The sequence below is a fragment of the Pecten maximus genome, chromosome 15 (genome assembly GCF_902652985.1).
Source record: "Pecten maximus chromosome 15, xPecMax1.1, whole genome shotgun sequence".
Lineage (NCBI taxonomy): Eukaryota > Metazoa > Mollusca > Bivalvia > Pectinida > Pectinidae > Pecten > Pecten maximus.
The window spans coordinates 36,007,895-36,025,593 of record NC_047029.1 but is presented as its reverse complement, the minus strand read 5'-3'; the positions used below and the strand labels follow the sequence as shown (position 1 = coordinate 36,025,593).

At 36.6% G+C, this 17,699-nt stretch overlaps 1 protein-coding gene across 2 annotated transcripts in view; it reads right to left on the bottom strand.

The window, feature by feature from the left end:
• Positions 1-15,878, bottom strand: part of LOC117343821 (transmembrane protein 19-like) — a 54,442-nt gene extending 38,564 nt beyond the window's left edge. For both annotated transcript variants that reach the window (XM_033906340.1, XM_033906341.1), the window contains exons 1-4: positions 15,765-15,878; positions 9,221-9,331; positions 8,764-8,901; positions 4,357-4,614 (exon numbers count right to left, since the gene is read on the bottom strand). In XM_033906340.1, coding sequence (XP_033762231.1) covers positions 4,357-4,614; positions 8,764-8,901; positions 9,221-9,331; positions 15,765-15,852 — 595 coding nt within the window. In that variant the 5' untranslated portion in view covers positions 15,853-15,878. The remainder of the gene's footprint in view (positions 1-4,356; positions 4,615-8,763; positions 8,902-9,220; positions 9,332-15,764) is intronic.
• Between the last annotated feature and the right edge of the window lie 1,821 nt (positions 15,879-17,699).

The window sequence follows — 17,699 nt, the reverse complement described above, 5'->3', positions numbered from 1 at the left end:
CTAGCGCTGTGCGCGAACAATCATTTATCTTATATATACATTTGTGCGTGGTATATCCACTTAAAGTATCGTAGTTATGTATGATATATTAAAATAAAGAAGGCAATTAGTTCTGTCAGTGAAACATTTTCTTTGATATAGGCAGGATTTGAAATGTGGTCGAATTGTACGATCGCCAGCCGTTATGTAGCCATGCCCGTCTGAGTTACCTACAAATGTATTCAATGCTCGGTAAACGTCGTAGTATGCACAATGCACGCGCAATGTACAGGGTACCGAGACAGTTTTTCGACGGCTGGCGATGGGCAGTATACACTGATACATGTAGGCTTAGTTTGTTGTTCAATCCATTCATATATATATATATATAATATTTATGTAATTCTCTGAATGAAATATTTGAAATGAACTGTGGTCATCCTTATCATTTACATAAGCTGAGACGGTAAAATGTACTGTATTGTAAACTTATTAATCTGTATATCACCCGTTTGATAGGTAACCAGTCTTGACATTTTTCATAAAATGAAAACACATTTGTTTTGAACAACCGGACCCATAACGTATGTCTCATATATACATTATACATGTACATGTACATTTGTATGTGCTTGTTGAAACAAATACATGTACATGATTTATTACGGATAATGTTGTTATTATGATTAGTATTATGTGTATATATATATGTAAATTGTATATGCATGTTTGGGTAAAATATCCAAGTTCGTCCTTATTAAAGTAATATGAAGATCAATAAATAAGTGTATCACGATATCGATCTATATAGGCTATGTCTGATGTCCAATCCTATTGACTTAACATCTCGTCAATAAGATGTGTTGAAATTAAAAATATGGATACTGAGTGTTCTATTTTCTTACGAAACCTGACATAAATAGTTACCCTGATTTTTTGTTTAAACATATTTTTATTGTAACTTATATGTATATAAGAGATTGGGCAAAAACCACCTTTCCCGACACAAGTATACATGAAAAAAAATACAGGAAGATGGCATAATATAATATTTTAATATAATATTATTTTTTAACATGTTTACAAATTGGTTTAGCGGTAGAGAGAGAGGATGGGGGGGGGGGGGTATATATAAAGATATAGTGAAAGTAATTGCTCTTATTTCAATGCACGTGTATATCTTGATATGTTGCAACCATTAAACCAATACGTACAATGTACCTATTATAAATGTATAACTTTCAACAATACAAATTACGTACCTAATTTAAATCTGAAATATATATATGATTTAAGAATGATTAATACAATTATCATCGCATACGGATTTAACGGGTTTTACTTCCGCTATTACGGCCTCAAAAGGAAAACGGCAGGTGCCTCCTTATTCTAAAAGACCTAAATGTAAGAGGTGAGATACAGGTAGACTAGTAAACATGGAGCATAGGCTAAATCCTTATGTAACAACATTCTGCCCGCAGGTAAAAAAAAAGCCGTAGGGGTCCGATGGGGTCACTGCGATACAGGTATACTCGCTATTGTAATCAAAATCTGTGATTGGCAGATGTTAACAGCAGGTGAAAACATTTCTATAACGGTAACTACACTGTACACGACCGGTATTTGTCCTGTGTATAGAGGATTTATCTATATCACATTGATTAACTCCAATCATGATTTGTAAATGACGCGATTTTAACCACGTGGTCTCCATACACACAGTTTTATTTGGATACTATAACACATGGAAATGTGTTACATGAGGAACATTAGCATTGTATCACACGTACATATACATGAATAAACAATCCAGTTACAAAAACATAATATTCATAGGATTATATTACATACACGTAATCAAAGAAGAAATTTTTTTAGAAAAAAAAAGACAAACCATTTAGAACTTCCGTTTATAATTATGACCTTAAACAGACCTTTAGTTTAGTTTTATTTGGATTTGAGCGGTAATAATTTAGAATATGTAATTTCTTTGCAAATTTTCAATGATTGCGTTTTTACAGGAAAACAGATAATGATACTTATCTCCTACATTCTCTGAAGACAAGGTTCATATCTTCTCCTGAAACTCTTTGTTACCTACCAGTTTCAATGGAAAATTTCAATTACATGTACGTACACTGTGTATCTAATACAATTAGAGTTAATCTAATCTCAGGCTTCATCGGACATAAAATGGACTGGTCAATAGCTCGGTGAAGGAGGAAATACTTCACATTGTTTGGGTGTTAGGTCTTGATAATAATGGTGACTTTCGCATAGTCAGTACGTATTTTTTTTTTTTTTTTTTTTACTTCCGAAATAAAAAGGACAGGAAATATTCCCATGTTGTCGTTATAATTGATTAAAATTTGTTTAAAATGTGTTTTTGTTGACGTTTTTATCACATACACATGACAGATGACACAAATGTATTGTTTTTCTCACAATAAAGAAAGAATATTGGACTACACACACAATCATTCTGTGGTCGATATAGTTTAAACTGTATTTTATTTGACAATTTCCATTTAATAGCATATATACAACATAAGATATACATACATACGTATATACTATTATGCTCGGTCTTGTAATCAAAGACCGTACTACATGTACATGTATTTCTTTGCTGGCAAAAAGAGATCGGAAAGGCAATCGATTATCCTTTACAAAAGTGTTCGATATCTCACAAAATAATTTTGTACCAGGCTGCTAAAATGGTAACAATTTTTTCAATTCTTTATAAGTCTTGCGAGTAAACATCTCATCAACATCATACGATTACAAAAAATATAATTCAAGTCAGCTCGAGTAGAGCAATGCACTTGTGACGATTTTTTTTCTGATAAGAAAGTAATTGAATGATTAGCTACTATAGTTGGGAAACTATTAGCACTGATTTCGATATCTACCGGTAATATACATGTAAGTGTATGTCCGTGATATTAGCCATGCAAGAGATGTCCCCGATGGACACATAGATAATGATAGTAATAAAAACACAATATCTTTAGGCCGTGGATTTAAAACTACGAAATGTTCAAATAATTGTAAAGTTTATGAAACTTACTACAGAAATTCAAAGATAATTTTCTCAAACGGACATGTTGCTAGCTAAATACTTCAAATTTCTTCGTAAAAATAAGTCGAGATCAAAATAACGAGCCCCTTATGTGGCCTCTCCGGGGTCATGCACAAAACGCCATCTATACAAAGGTCAGCTAAATCAGAATTGTAATAATGCTGCCGTGGACACGTGGCTCATTGTCCACTATTAAAATGGTTACAGGATTGAGCACATTTCCGTGTTCCCCATATCCCACTCGAGGTGCACAAAAATTCTGACCAAGATCCGACCGTCCTAAGTACTGTACTCTAGAAATGATGACAAAACCGCCTTTTGACCCGTCCCCATTCCGTAAGAATGAAATAAAGCTACTGCGGACACTTGGTTCATTGTCCACCATTAACCGGAATAATTACCTTTTGTTTTCCCAAAGAAGGCGGTCACCAGTTAGCAGTCACAGGATACATTTACAATGTATTGACTCAGCTCCTAACACTAAATGACGACTATATCCAATATTACTGGATTTATGACTCGTGAGTGAGTGATCTTGCACATGCATGAAAATAGTCTATTTGAACTTTAATAACTACAATATTTCCCTACAAATAGTTTTTATCAAAATGGTCTGACATCAAGTACACTGTCATATTGTACAACATTGCAGATATTATTCAACTTATAACATAGATTTCATGAGCAATACATTACACGTATGAATTTGTATCTCATAGTTGAGGTACATCATCCAATAGATACTTACGATGGACGATACAACTGAAAACATATACATGGTAATTAAAGTATAATTAATCGACACCAGGCTGTTGAAAGTCTACCGTCATTACTGATTGAGCGGGTCCTATTCAATTCCGCTCGAGCGGGTCCGCTACAATTCCGCTCGAGCGGGTCCGCTACAAGTCCGCTCGAGCGGGCCCGCTACAAGCCCGCCCGGCGAGCGGGTTCGCTACAAGTCCGCCCGCTCAAGCCCGCTACAAAACCGCTCAAGCACGCTGCGAACCCGCTCAAGCCCGCTCGAAGCCCGCTCAAATCCCGCTGCAAACCCGCGCAAATTCTGAGCGGAGGGCTGCGCGGGCCAACGCTCTGTGAGCGTTTGAGTACCAAATCACCCTCCTCGTACTGTATGATAAAATATGAATATGTACAATAAAATATGAATATGTATGATAGAATATGAAAATGGTATGTTTGATAAAATAATAATTTAATATGTATGATAAAATATGAATATGTATGATAAAATGTGAATATGTATGATAAAATATGATTATGTATCATAAAGTACTAACCTTTTGGGACTATTCGCAGTGAAGTAATCAGCCTAGGAGCTGTGTTGATACTAAAAACAGTGCCAATCTCCGAGGCAAAAGTGTCGCCACAGCTGCAGGCGAGGGCGCCCAGGACTGCCATGGAGAAAAGTGAGGAGTTGTACCAGGCCTTAAAGTCGACAATCCTCTCCGTACACCCACTGTCTAACATGTACAGTACTGCAAACTGGGCCGCGATCCCTCCGTTACATAATACTTGTATCCAGTTACGCTGACCCCCTGTAAGTACACAAGACACACACATTATACAAAAAAATGTGGTTTATGTAAACCTTCAAACTTTTTATAATAATTTTACAACAACACAAGAAAGACTATAGATGTCAGAGTAGTTTATAATAGCAATGATACAAATTCTCAACAAACATCTCTCCAGGTGGAAGGGAGATAACTCTTACTATTTATAATTCATAAATTCATGGCTATAAGGAAGTGTTTTTAATTCCTTGTCAAATGCCCTATCTTTTCTATATATAAATATATAACAAACGTCACAAATTGAACTAATGCCTATAACAAAGACACTTCTAGGTCTGCTGAGGACAGAATCAACACTCATTATTACCCATATAACATATATATATACTGGCCCTCAGGCAGTCGTCACCCCTGTGTGATGTTAGGCCCTTTCTGATGCCATGACCTGTGTGATGCCATGACCTGTGTGATGCCATGACCTGTGTGATGCCATGACCTCTGTGATGCCATGACCTGTGTGATGCCATGACCTCTGTGATGCCATGACCTGTGTGATGCCAGGGCCTGTGTGATGCAATGACCTCTGTGATGCCATGACCTCTGTGATGCCATGACCTGTGTGATGCCATGACCTTTGTGATGCCATTACCTGTGTGATGCCATGACCTCTGTGATGCCATGACCTCTGTGATGCCAGGGCCTGTGTGCATGATGACAGTGGTCTGTGTAAAGCCAGATCCTGTGTGATGCTAGGGATTGCATGCAAAACAGGGCCTGTGTGATGGGAGGACTTGTGTAATGCCAGGGTGTGTGATAGCTACATGTAGGAATGTGTTATGCCAGGGCCTGTATGACACCAGGGCCTGTGTGACAACAGGGCCTGTGTGACAACAGGGCCTGTGTGACACCAGGGCCTGTGTGACACCAGGGCCTGTATGACACCAGGGCCTGTATGACACAAAGGTCTGTATGACACCAGGGCCTGTATGACACAAAGGTCTGTATGACACCAGGGCCTGTATGACACCAGGGCCTGTGTGACACCAGGGCCTGTGTGACACCAGGGCCTGTATGACACCAGGGCCTGTATGACACAAAGACCTGTATGACACCAGGGCCTGTATGACACCAGGGCCTGTATGACAACAGGGCCTGTGTGACACCAGGGCCTGTGTGACACCAGGGCCTGTGTGACACCAGTGCCTGTGTGACACCAGGGCCTGTGTGACACCAGGGCCTGTGTGACACCAGGGCCTGTATGAAACCAAGGCCTGTATGACACCAAGGCCTGTATGACACCAGGGCCTGTATGACACCAGGGCCTGTGTGACACCAGGGCCTGTGTGACACCAGGGCCTGTATGACACCAGGACATGTATGACACCAGGGCCTGTGTGACTCCAAGACATGTATGACACCAGGGCCTGTATGACAACAGGGCCTGTGTGACACCAGGGCCTGTGTGACACCAGGGCCTGTATGACACCAGGGCCTGTATGACACCAGGGCCTGTATGACACCAGGGCCTGTATGACACCAGGGCATGTAAGACACCAGGGCCTGTGTGACACCAGGGTCTGTATGACACCAGGGCCTGTATGACACCAGGGCCTGTATGACACCAGGGTCTGTGTGACACCAGGGCCTGTATGACACCAGGGCCTGTATGACACCAGGGCCTGTATGACACCAGGGCATGTAAGACACCAGGGCCTGTGTGACACCAGGGCCTGTATGACACCAGGGCCTGTATGACACCAGGGCCTGTGTGACAACAGGGCCTGTGTGACACCAGGGCCTGTATGACACCAGGGCCTGTATGACACAAAGACCTGTATGACACCAGGACCTGTATGACACCAGGGCCTGTGTGGCAGGAGGGCTTGTGTGATGCCAGGGCCTGTATGACACCAGGGCCTGTGTGACACCAGGGCCTGTGTGACAACAGGGCCTGTGTGACACCAGGGCCTGTATGACACCAGGGCCTGTATGACACAAAGACCTGTATGACACCAGGACCTGTATGACACCAGGGCCTGTGTGGCAGGAGGGCTTGTGTGATGCCAGGGCCTGTATGACACCAGGGCCTGTGTGACAACAGGGCCCCTGTGATTCCAGGGTCTGTGTGACACCAGGGCCTGTATGACACAAAGGCCTGTATGACACCAGGGCCTGTATGACACAAAGACCTGTATGACACCAGGACCTGTATGACACCAGGGCCTGTGTGGCACCAGGGCCTGTATGACACTAGGGCCTGTGTGACACCAGGGCCTGTATGACACCAGGGCCTGTGTGACACCAGGGCCTGTGTGACACCAGGGCCTGTATGACACCAGGGCCTGTGTGACACCAGGGCCTGTATGACACCAGGGTCTGTATGACACCAGGGCCTGTGTGACACCAGGGCCTGTATGACACCAGGGCCTGTGTGACACCAGGGTATCTGTTTTGATTCCTGTATCCAGGTAATTGTCCAACACAAGTAAGTTTGACTAATTAAGAGGTTTATATGTTCCTGGTGTTCTATTGTAATAGTTATTGAACTGTTTTTATCAATAAAATGTGGAAAAAGTTATTAACAACATTCAAAATTAAAATACATCAGGTAAATAAAAATAAATGGAAAACTTTTCTGTTAAACTATGATGGCAGCTAGACACTTCACCCTTCCTGAAACATTATGGTAATCATTTTCCTATCAAAATTCATAAAGAGCCTGTAACCCATGGCGACCGTTTGTACCACAGAACTATGAGTGAGTTATGTACAACACAATGTACAGGGATCATATACATACTGTTCTTGTTATCATCATTTCAGAAATATCATTTTTGTCTCCTCATAGGAAAAAGACTTCAAAAAGTTACCCCACATAAGTTATAAAATTTCAAACTGTTCTGTACATTTTAGAGACTCTTTTGAATTACTTTTTTTAAACTAATAGTAGGAATATCCTTGGCTTATATGAAATTAGACCGCTGAAACATAGGGCATTGTGGAATCCAGAAATGAAGATCACAGATTTTGTGTGAAATGTATTGGGTAAATACACAATTGTGTACGATGTTCCCTGATAAATCAGTTGGGATTGTGATTTCATTGCATCATGCATTCAGCTAATTTTGAAATTTTGTTCATTCTAAATGAACACAAATATGTCACACTATTCAGCTTTTGTAAACCAAGTGTGATTTAACATAACCAGGGCCACTATACAAACAAATTTCTTCAGAACTAAAGTAGATCCTCTTGTGCAATATTTCCTATAATGAATTCTGATTTTTTTTCCCCAAAAATTTTGGTTACAACAAACCAATTTCCTGGTCCCTTGGACCTTGGTTATTAACATATTTTACTGCACTTCTATAGGTAGCAGTGTACAGTAAAAATGCCAAATTCTGAAAAATATGGCACATGTTTTAGATATGTAAACATTGCCAGTTAACCTTACATATAACCTCTAATAAAGTATATATATTTAAAATCTGTACAACATTTGCAATTTTAATAGAGCTCTGTAGGATAAGTAAACTGATATTTTCTGTGATTTTAAGAGCTGTGAATACCATGGTAAGAGCTTAAAAAATTCTCAAAAATTGCAAAAAATTATGATATTTGACCCAAAATGGCACAATTCTCTACACAATTTTTTTTTCTGAAACCTATTTAAAATTAAATATCTCTATCCCAAAGACAGAATTAATCTTGTTTGGACATATGTTGTAAATTAAGTTTTTCCGCTATCTTTTCTTTTCTGTGGGCTTCCATTTTTCGCTGTAGGCAAAACTAAATTTCCTGTGTAAATACACGTTCGGAAAATCCGGATATTTAAAATCCGGAACCAATTTATTAATTTTTGTTTTAATAAATGTGAAGCCTGTATGTACTTCTTCATACTGAATATACCAAATATAGTGTACATTTATTTTTTCATTTTTTATGCATATCATAATACAGGAGTTATTTGCTTAACAAAAAAATTGTACCAAGGGATTTTTCAAATTGGGAGATTTAATACTTAAAATTGTTTAATTAGTCTAACAGGATAAAGAAATAAATCTAAAAGTTAACTTGTACATATATACATGTATTTGTTTCTTTTCTTTTAGTCATACCATGCAGTAACTTTACTTAAATTTTAATGTTTATCGTTTAATTATACCTTACCTTCCTTGAAATCTTCTTCAAACTTTTTCTTGGTTGATGATTTGTACTTTGTCGCTTTTGATGCGAGTACAAAAAAAGCTAGCAAGCTGGAGAAGAAGCAGAGACTGCTGATGGTCAGGACGAAACCAACTACAAGTCCTGTAATACCAAAATACATCACAGTATACAACCACAGTAATTTATAATTTATAAACAAAATATCCTAGAAAGTTATGGGCTCCAACCACCATGATCATAATCTTTATTGTTAGATAAGTTAGATAAGTTATCATCTTCACTTGAACAAAGATAATTATATCAAAAATTCAGTTTAAAAAACATTGTCATTGAATACTATATGTCTCACATCAGATCATGGTGGGGTTGTAGAAATAACTGTCAAATTTTATGGAAAGAAAACGTTCTACTGTCAATTGAAATAGGGTCAAAAGAGGGCCCCGAGGCCCTAAAAACTAACCTGCAACTGCCCCTGTCTTGTCCAGACTGCGTTTCTTCAGCCCCCATCTCATTATCAGTATTGGAGCGATGGTGGCCACCAACCACCGCCAAGGATTAACACAATGTGTACCTGTCAATCAAAAACTTAAATTCTAATATATATAACAGCCACTCTCTCGTATACATTTGAGCTACACTTTGACCTCAGTGATGTTCATGCAGTCCAGTTCTGCACTTTTACACAAATACGATTTTGTCAGTGACATTTTATATTTGCCAATAGTCGCCTTTCACATCACTCTATGCATTCAACAGATAAGTACCTGGGTACCTCTCTCGCACGATGTTGTGGGATTTGTAGCAAAGGTGGGGGGCAACATACACTTTACCAGGTTTTTACCTTATCTACAGCAACTGCATTATGGACATATCATATTTCTTATAAAGTACATACCGTCTCAAAGGTGTCGGGACATTTTGTAAAAGTGTATCTAGATTTTACACTGTTCAATAACACAGATCTGATGGATTTTACACTGTTCAATATTACAGGTGACTATACAAACAAATATCATCACACATAACACATAAGTGGTTCACAGAAAAAAAAAACCTGTAACACATGGACCGGCTCATTAAACAAGAGGCCCATGGGCCTTAATGGTCACCTGAGTTTTGATATATTTTAGCACATTTGGCCCCCGTGACCTTGAACAAACTTGGTAGCCCTTCATCTAAGCATGTTACAGACCCAATATTAGGTCTCTGGGCCTTTTGGTTATCAAGAAGAAGTCGTTCAAAGATTTTAGCATATTTGACCCTTGTGACCTTGAATGAAGATCAAGGTCACCCATTTGAACAAACTTGGTAGCCCTTCATCCAAGCATGCTACAGGCCTAATATTAGGTCTCTGGGCCTTTTGGTTATCAAGAAGAAGTCGTTCAAAGATTTTAGCATATTTGACCCTTGCGACCTTGAATGAAGATCAAGGTCACCCATTTGAACAAACTTGGTAGCGCTTCATCCCAGCATGCTACAGGCCTAATATTAGGTCTCTGGGCCTTTTGGTTATCAAGAAGAAGTTGTTCAAAGATTTTAGCATATTTGACCCCTGTGATCTTGAATGAAGGTCAAGGTCATCCATTTGAACAAACTTGGTAGCCCTTCATCCCATCATGCTACAGACCCAATATCAGGTCTCTGGGCCTTTTGGTTATCAAGAAGAAGGCGTTCAAAGATTTTAGCATATTTGACCCCTGTGACCTTGAATGAAGATCAAGGTCACCCATTTGAACAAACTTGGTAGCCCTTCATCCCAGCATGCTACAGGCCTAATATTAGGTCTCTGGGCCTTTTGGTAAATGAGAAGAAGTCGAAAATGTAAATTGTTTGCGACGGACGATGCACGACGCACGAGGCACGATGCACGACGCCGTACGAAAGGCGATCATAATAGGTCAACCGAGACTAGTAGTGCACTACGTACACCCTAAGAGGTGATGAACAGCAAAACCCCCATACAGGTAATGAGCAGTACAAAAGGCTACCTGTGATTTTTACCTGTACTGTATATATAAGGCTATCCAGCAGTTCAAAGAGTTATTAAAAATGTTTTGGATGTTCAGTTTGATGTTATATTTCAACAGTTCTATTCTTGTTAATTATACACTGTAACTAAGTTAAGACAAATTTACTTTATAAATCCTCAAACCAGGGACATACGTCCCTGCTCTAACTAAGTTAAATTGTTACAGCCAAGTTTCATTTATCTTTCGGTACTTTATATTTTTAAATGATTAATCAGTTATATATTTCACAATTTTGTTTTCATCACATGAAATATATAATCAAACATTTGAAAACAATTATCGTATATTACTTCAACATTTTCAATTTGATACATTTAATTTTTATTGTAGTTTTAATTTCAGATTAAATTAAGCAGCATATTCATAATTTCATTTTTGATGTGATATTTTGCTTATTAAAACCTTATTCAGCCCATAATATACATTGTATGTTGTATATTCTACATGTGTATACATCCAATGCTTAGACTGATTTAACAATGATTAACATGTAAAGAAAGAGATTCTTTGAATGTACTGGTAATTAAGTGATCATAACAGTTCTACATTTCAAAAAATTAAGTTTATCAAAGGTATATATTACTTTTAATACACCTTCCATCTTCCTTTACTGAAAAAGTTGAAATTTCTGTACATGTACCAGTGTGCAGGTATCTAATACTTTGAAGATCTGACATATTGGATCTGACTCCAGGTACATGTAACACAGGGTGTCTTCCCACTCAGCCAACATATCCTATTTTAACATTGGGGGTAGGAACAATGAGTGTAGGACAAAAGCCCCCCCGGACATTAGCCCCCCCGGACATTAGCCCCTAGGACAAAAGCCCCTCCGGACGAAAGCCCCCCCGGACATTAGCCCCCCCGGACAAAAGCCCCTTCATTATAAATTTAGCTGGTATACTTTATATAAATCTGTACTTTTGAAAAACAAAAACTGTATATATACTGCTGTTTTTATCTCTGAAATTTGGAGAATAATTGTGTGGAAAATGAAGGTCCTTGGTTCAATGTCAGAGCTGCATTATATGTCTGTGGTTAAACATCATTTATTTGTTCAAACTTTATATTATTAAGTAAGCTGAAAATTTCAGGAAAGCTTATCATTTAAAACAAAATGTCTTGAAGTTTGTACAATAAATAATGATGTTTTCCCACAAACTTACTCACATTTCTGTCATATATGTTGCATACTTCAATTAATGAATACAAAAACATGGTGTAGATTTCATAGTTTTTAATTTGTTATTATTCATTAATATCACACACAGCCATATATCAAAGAAATATAATAAGTACCTAACCAAACATGTTGCTCTGTGTTGTAATCTTAATTTTAGGAATGATTAAAATCAAAGAAACAATATAAAAACAATTTATACCTGTGCAAACATAGAAATTTCACTGTTGATACACATGAAGCCATTAATGATATATTTCCTTCGAGGAGAATACAACATCAATGAAAAACCTACCAAACACCTGTGTAACAGCTTATTGTTTATGTAACAGTAAAATCAATGAAAAACCTACCAAACACCTGTGTAACAGCTTATTGTTTATGTAACAGTTCAAGTAGTTGTTTTTCGAACTGGTTGTTTACATTGCAGAAGCCACTGGTGACTGAAGTCACTTACATATATATGTAGCACTTAATATAACCACTGCTAAAACATATATTGTAATTTTAAAAAAAATGAATAAATAAAAACGTAAAAAATAAAAAAAAAAAATATAATTTTTTTTTTATGAAGGGGCTTTTGTCCACTTTTTGATTAGTGTGAAGGGGCTAATGTCCGGGGGGGCTTTTGTCCTAGGGGCTAATGTCCGGGGGGGCTAATGTCCGGGGGGGCTTTTGTCCGTACCTCAGGAACAATAGAGAACAATAGGCACTAATTACAGGTAAGTTATAGCCTGTTTTGGAGAAGTACTTGATTCTCAAGTTACCTGTGTTACCTGTATTACCTGTGCTACATGCTGTTATCAGTTTGTAGATAATGTATACTAAATGTATATGTATCACAAATACTTTTATTATATTAAAAAAATTAAAATAAAATAACTCAAATTTTCATACATTACTGAAAATAATTCATTTTTCTATATCTTTCATTGTTAAAAATTTCACACTTTATCATAATTATTATGTTTTATAAATAAAACAGAAAATACGTTTGTTCAATTTTAACCTTTACATTGAAAGGTCACATTATCAATACGTTTAAGTCAACGTTACCTGTTTCATTGTAATATATAACAGGTATATATAATGTACTTAAGAGAAAACGATTAAAAACAAAACACTTTAAATCACATTTTAATAGTTCAAGTAAAACAAATCATGTATGATAGTGAAACTGATTGAATAATAAAGCACAAATCAGTATAATCCTAGAAAGCACGGATAAAGTTCACAATATCACCAAAGTCAATTAATCATATCGGCGGTTCTCATATATGCAGTCTTCACATACGAAATTATTCACGTAATAAATAGTTCAATCTTATTATTACAAAGAAATACTAGTCTATATAATTGTCACTTCCTTTAACACGAGTATATGGTAATCATAACCCTTGCAAGTTCAAGTTGCTTTATGAAATTGAATGTTAAATTACGCTTGTATATAATGTTTAGAATACACAAGTTCAATTTCTCAAAGTATATCATAAACACTTAGGTCCCTTTATGAAATTGAATGTTAATGTTCAGGAAACAGTAAGTGTTCAGAGAAAAATAACTAATGGATCTGGTCAAATGATTGGACCAAGGTGTATACTGTTTATTGTAATTTTGAGGGAATAACAATTGGTTGTTTTTGTGTTGGTTACATACACATACTCTTGTAAACAGTTTTGACTACATATCATTAAGTTTATGCCGTTAACTCTTTATGTGATTTTAACAAAATGCACCTTTATTTTTGTTGAAACAATAATTCCATTTGTAAGAATTAGTTGCTTATTATAAGATAGTAATCATATCTAATTGAAAGGGGAAAAAGAACAAGGGAAAAAATGATTGAAAGTACACTGTATATCATTGTTACCTGTATATGGTGCATTTTTAATTATGAAAGATTTTTCCGTTATTTCATTTTTGAAGTGTTGTGTACTATCATTATTAATATAAGTAATAAATTATCAGTATATGTATTCTGTTATTAATACGTACACATGAATGTATATTTTTAAAGGTATTCTTAAACATTTTCATCACTTTTATTGTTAGTCACCTTTGAGTCCCATGTATACGTATACTGAAACAGACTATATCTACATTTTCCACAGGTAAACTCAGGTAATGTTTATATAGCAAAATCAACATGTTGGCTGAGTGGGAATGAACCTAACACAGAATGAGATAATGGCCTTAGGGAACAAATAATGTCATTTTTGTTATGAAATACTGGCAAACTTGGGGAGGAGGAGGGCAACAGTTTTAAGCTTATATAACACATACAAATTCATGTATCTGTAGCTGTACTTGTCATACAACACTTGAATTATACAACACTTGAATTAGTAATTTCATAATTTTCTTCTATAAAGCAGAGACATATATACATATGTCTCTGTATAAAGTTACCTGCTAACAAATATATTACAACACATGTGGATCATGTTTTTTTTTACAGTTCATGCTAACATGTTTTTTGCAATATTGTTTAAAAACAAAATTTTGGGATATATTTTGATCAGCATTTAAGTGTTTCCCTATTACATTAAGAAATTTGAATTATAATTGTTCTTTATCTTAAAATGTATAACTGATGGGGATTTTACCTCTTCTTGTAATTAAAGAAAATCAGCTTATAAACTATATTTATTGAATATCTTTATTGTGAAGAAAAATGTATATAAAAATAAATTATTTTTTTGGATGATTCACAAAAAAAAATTATATATATATATATATTTTTTTAAAAACATCCACAGGTAGATATTATATATGGGTAGTGTTAGTTGCTAATTACAGGTAGGTAAGGCAGAGGAGCCTGGCACAGCATGCTATAAATGGACCCCTGGGGGTAATTGGGGACTTGACAAAACTATAGCCAGGTGTTAAAACAGGCACACCTTAAGACTGATCCTCATCAGATACATATATTACAGGTAAGGTGTTATGGAATCGAGGTCCGTAAGGTGGTGGTGAGGTGGGGCTTGGGCCCTGATTTCATGGTTGAATTAACAGATATTAGTGAAGTAACATTACATTAAATTTAAAAATATTTTTGTGCGATAAAATAATAAATATTAAAATATACATACATATACAGTGTACTTGAGAAAAAAATCTACAAACAGTCATCAAGGCTAAAGGTAGAATTAATCATTTATATAAAATGTATATTAACTACATCTAAAAAGATAAATGAAAAGCATCAAAATTTTGAAATCAGGAAGATAAACCTTAATTTTACACAATAATGAAATCTTTTCAAAAAAGATAATGATAAAAAAAACAATACAAATCAATTGATAGAGTTTTAATTCCTCTTGTGCAATATATATCATAAGAACCGCAGCCAATTTTATTTTCAGTTAATTTTAGATAAAATTTCATCAACATTTAATTATACCTGGTAAAGTCAGGATGACAGAAATAAGGCAGTCAATTTACACAGGGCTGTTTATGTAACAAATACAGGTATCTAACACAGGTGTCCAGTGGCACTGTCCATTTAATACCTGTATAGGGGGATTTATGGTCACACCTGACTGGACGTAGTGCACTACTAGTTTACCTGTAGCTTAAATGTAGTGCACTACTAGTTTAAACGTAGTGCACTAGGATGTAAAGGTTAGCTTACACTCAATTATTATTCATCTGTGCTACATTGTATTTATCTGTATTCTACATTATGTACTTGACTGGTCGAACAGACGCCTGTGGTATATTAGTATAATTTGTTGTCTTTTTATTTGATTCCCCGATTGACAGCCCTCCATCTATAGAGAGTACACTCTTACCGCCATTGAAGGCCGTGTAGACCAAACTAACCAGCCAGCAGGCAATGCTAACTGGCATAGCAAACGCCAACAACATAACCAGCCACATCTTTATAGTATCTTCCGCACCACACCGGAAATAATAATCGGAAATGAAGGGAAATCCAAATTCTCCCCATAATGCATCACGAAACTCTATTAATAGCTACAGTCTCCTTAGTGGGAAATTATCTTCTCGATCGTTGCATCATCTATAGAGGTTGTCTCCCTTTACATGTTACTCTTATGCTTCGTTATCAACACTTTGTCATTCAAAATAATATCAAACCTCGTAAAGATCTATATATAAATCCACACAGAAAACGAAGTCTAGAGTATCTGGAGTTTATATATGGCAGAGGTAACTTGACAATGCAGAATTAGACAATTATTTCTATAGCAGACACGAGATTACAGGTGGTAGTCGGTAAGACAGAATTATTTCTATAAGTGACACGAGATTACAGGTGGTAGTCGGTAAGACAGAATTATCTCTATAACAGACACGAGATTACAGGTGGTAGTCGGTAAGACAGAATTATTTCTATAACAGACACGAAATAACAGGTGGTAGTCGGTAAGACAGAATTATTTCTATAACAGACACGAGATTACAGGTGGTAGTCGGTAAGACAGAATTATTTCTATAACAGACACGAGATTACAGGTGGTAGTCGGTAAGACAGAATTATTTCTATAAGAGACACGAGATTACAGGTGGTAGTCGGTAAGACAGAATTATTTCTATAACGAGACACGAGATTACAGGTGGTAGTCGGTAAGACAGAATTATTTCTATAACAGACACGAGATTACAGGTGGTAGTCGGTAAGACAGAATTATTTCTATAACAGACACGAGATTACAGGTGGTAGTCGGTAAGACAGAATTATTTCTATAACAGACACGAGATTACAGGTGGTAGTCGGTAAGACAGAATTATTTCTATAACAGACACGAGATTACAGGTGGTAGTCGGTAAGACAGAATTATTTCTATAAGAGACACGAGATTACAGGTGGTAGTCGGTAAGACAGAATTATTTCTATAACAGACACGAGATTACAGGTGGTAGTCGGTAAGACAGAATTATTTCTATAAGAGACACGAGATTACAGGTGGTAGTCGGTAAGACAGAATTATTTCTATAAGAGACACGAGATTACAGGTGGTAGTCGGTAAGACAGAATTATTTCTATAACAGACACGAGATTACAGGTGGTAGTCGGTAAGACAGAATTATTTCTATAACAGACACGAGATTACAGGTGGTAGTCGGTAAGACAGAATTATTTCTATAACAGACACGAGATTACAGGTGGTAGTCGGTAAGACAGAATTATTTCTATAACAGACACGAGATTACAGGTGGTAGTCGGTAAGACAGAATTATTTCTATAAGAGACACGAGATTACAGGTGGTAGTCGGTAAGACAGAATTATTTCTATAAGAGACACGAGATTACAGGTGGTAGTCGGTAAGACAGAATTATTTCTATAAGAGACACGAGATTACAGGTGGTAGTCGGTAAGACAGAATTATTTCTATAAGAGACACGAGATTACAGGTGGTAGTCGGTAAGACAGAATTATTTCTATAAGAGACACGAGATTACAGGTGGTAGTCGGTAAGACAGAATTATTTCTATAACAGACACGAGATTACAGGTGGTAGTCGGTAAGACAGAATTATTTCTATAACAGACACGAGATTACAGGTGGTAGTCGGTAAGACAGAATTATTTCTATAAGAGACACGAGATTACAGGTGGTAGTCGGTAAGACAGAATTATTTCTATAAGAGACACGAGATTACAGGTGGTAGTCGGTAAGACAGAATTATTTCTATAAGAGACACGAGATTACAGGTGGTAGTCGGTAAGACAGAATTATTTCTATAAGAGTCACGAGATTACA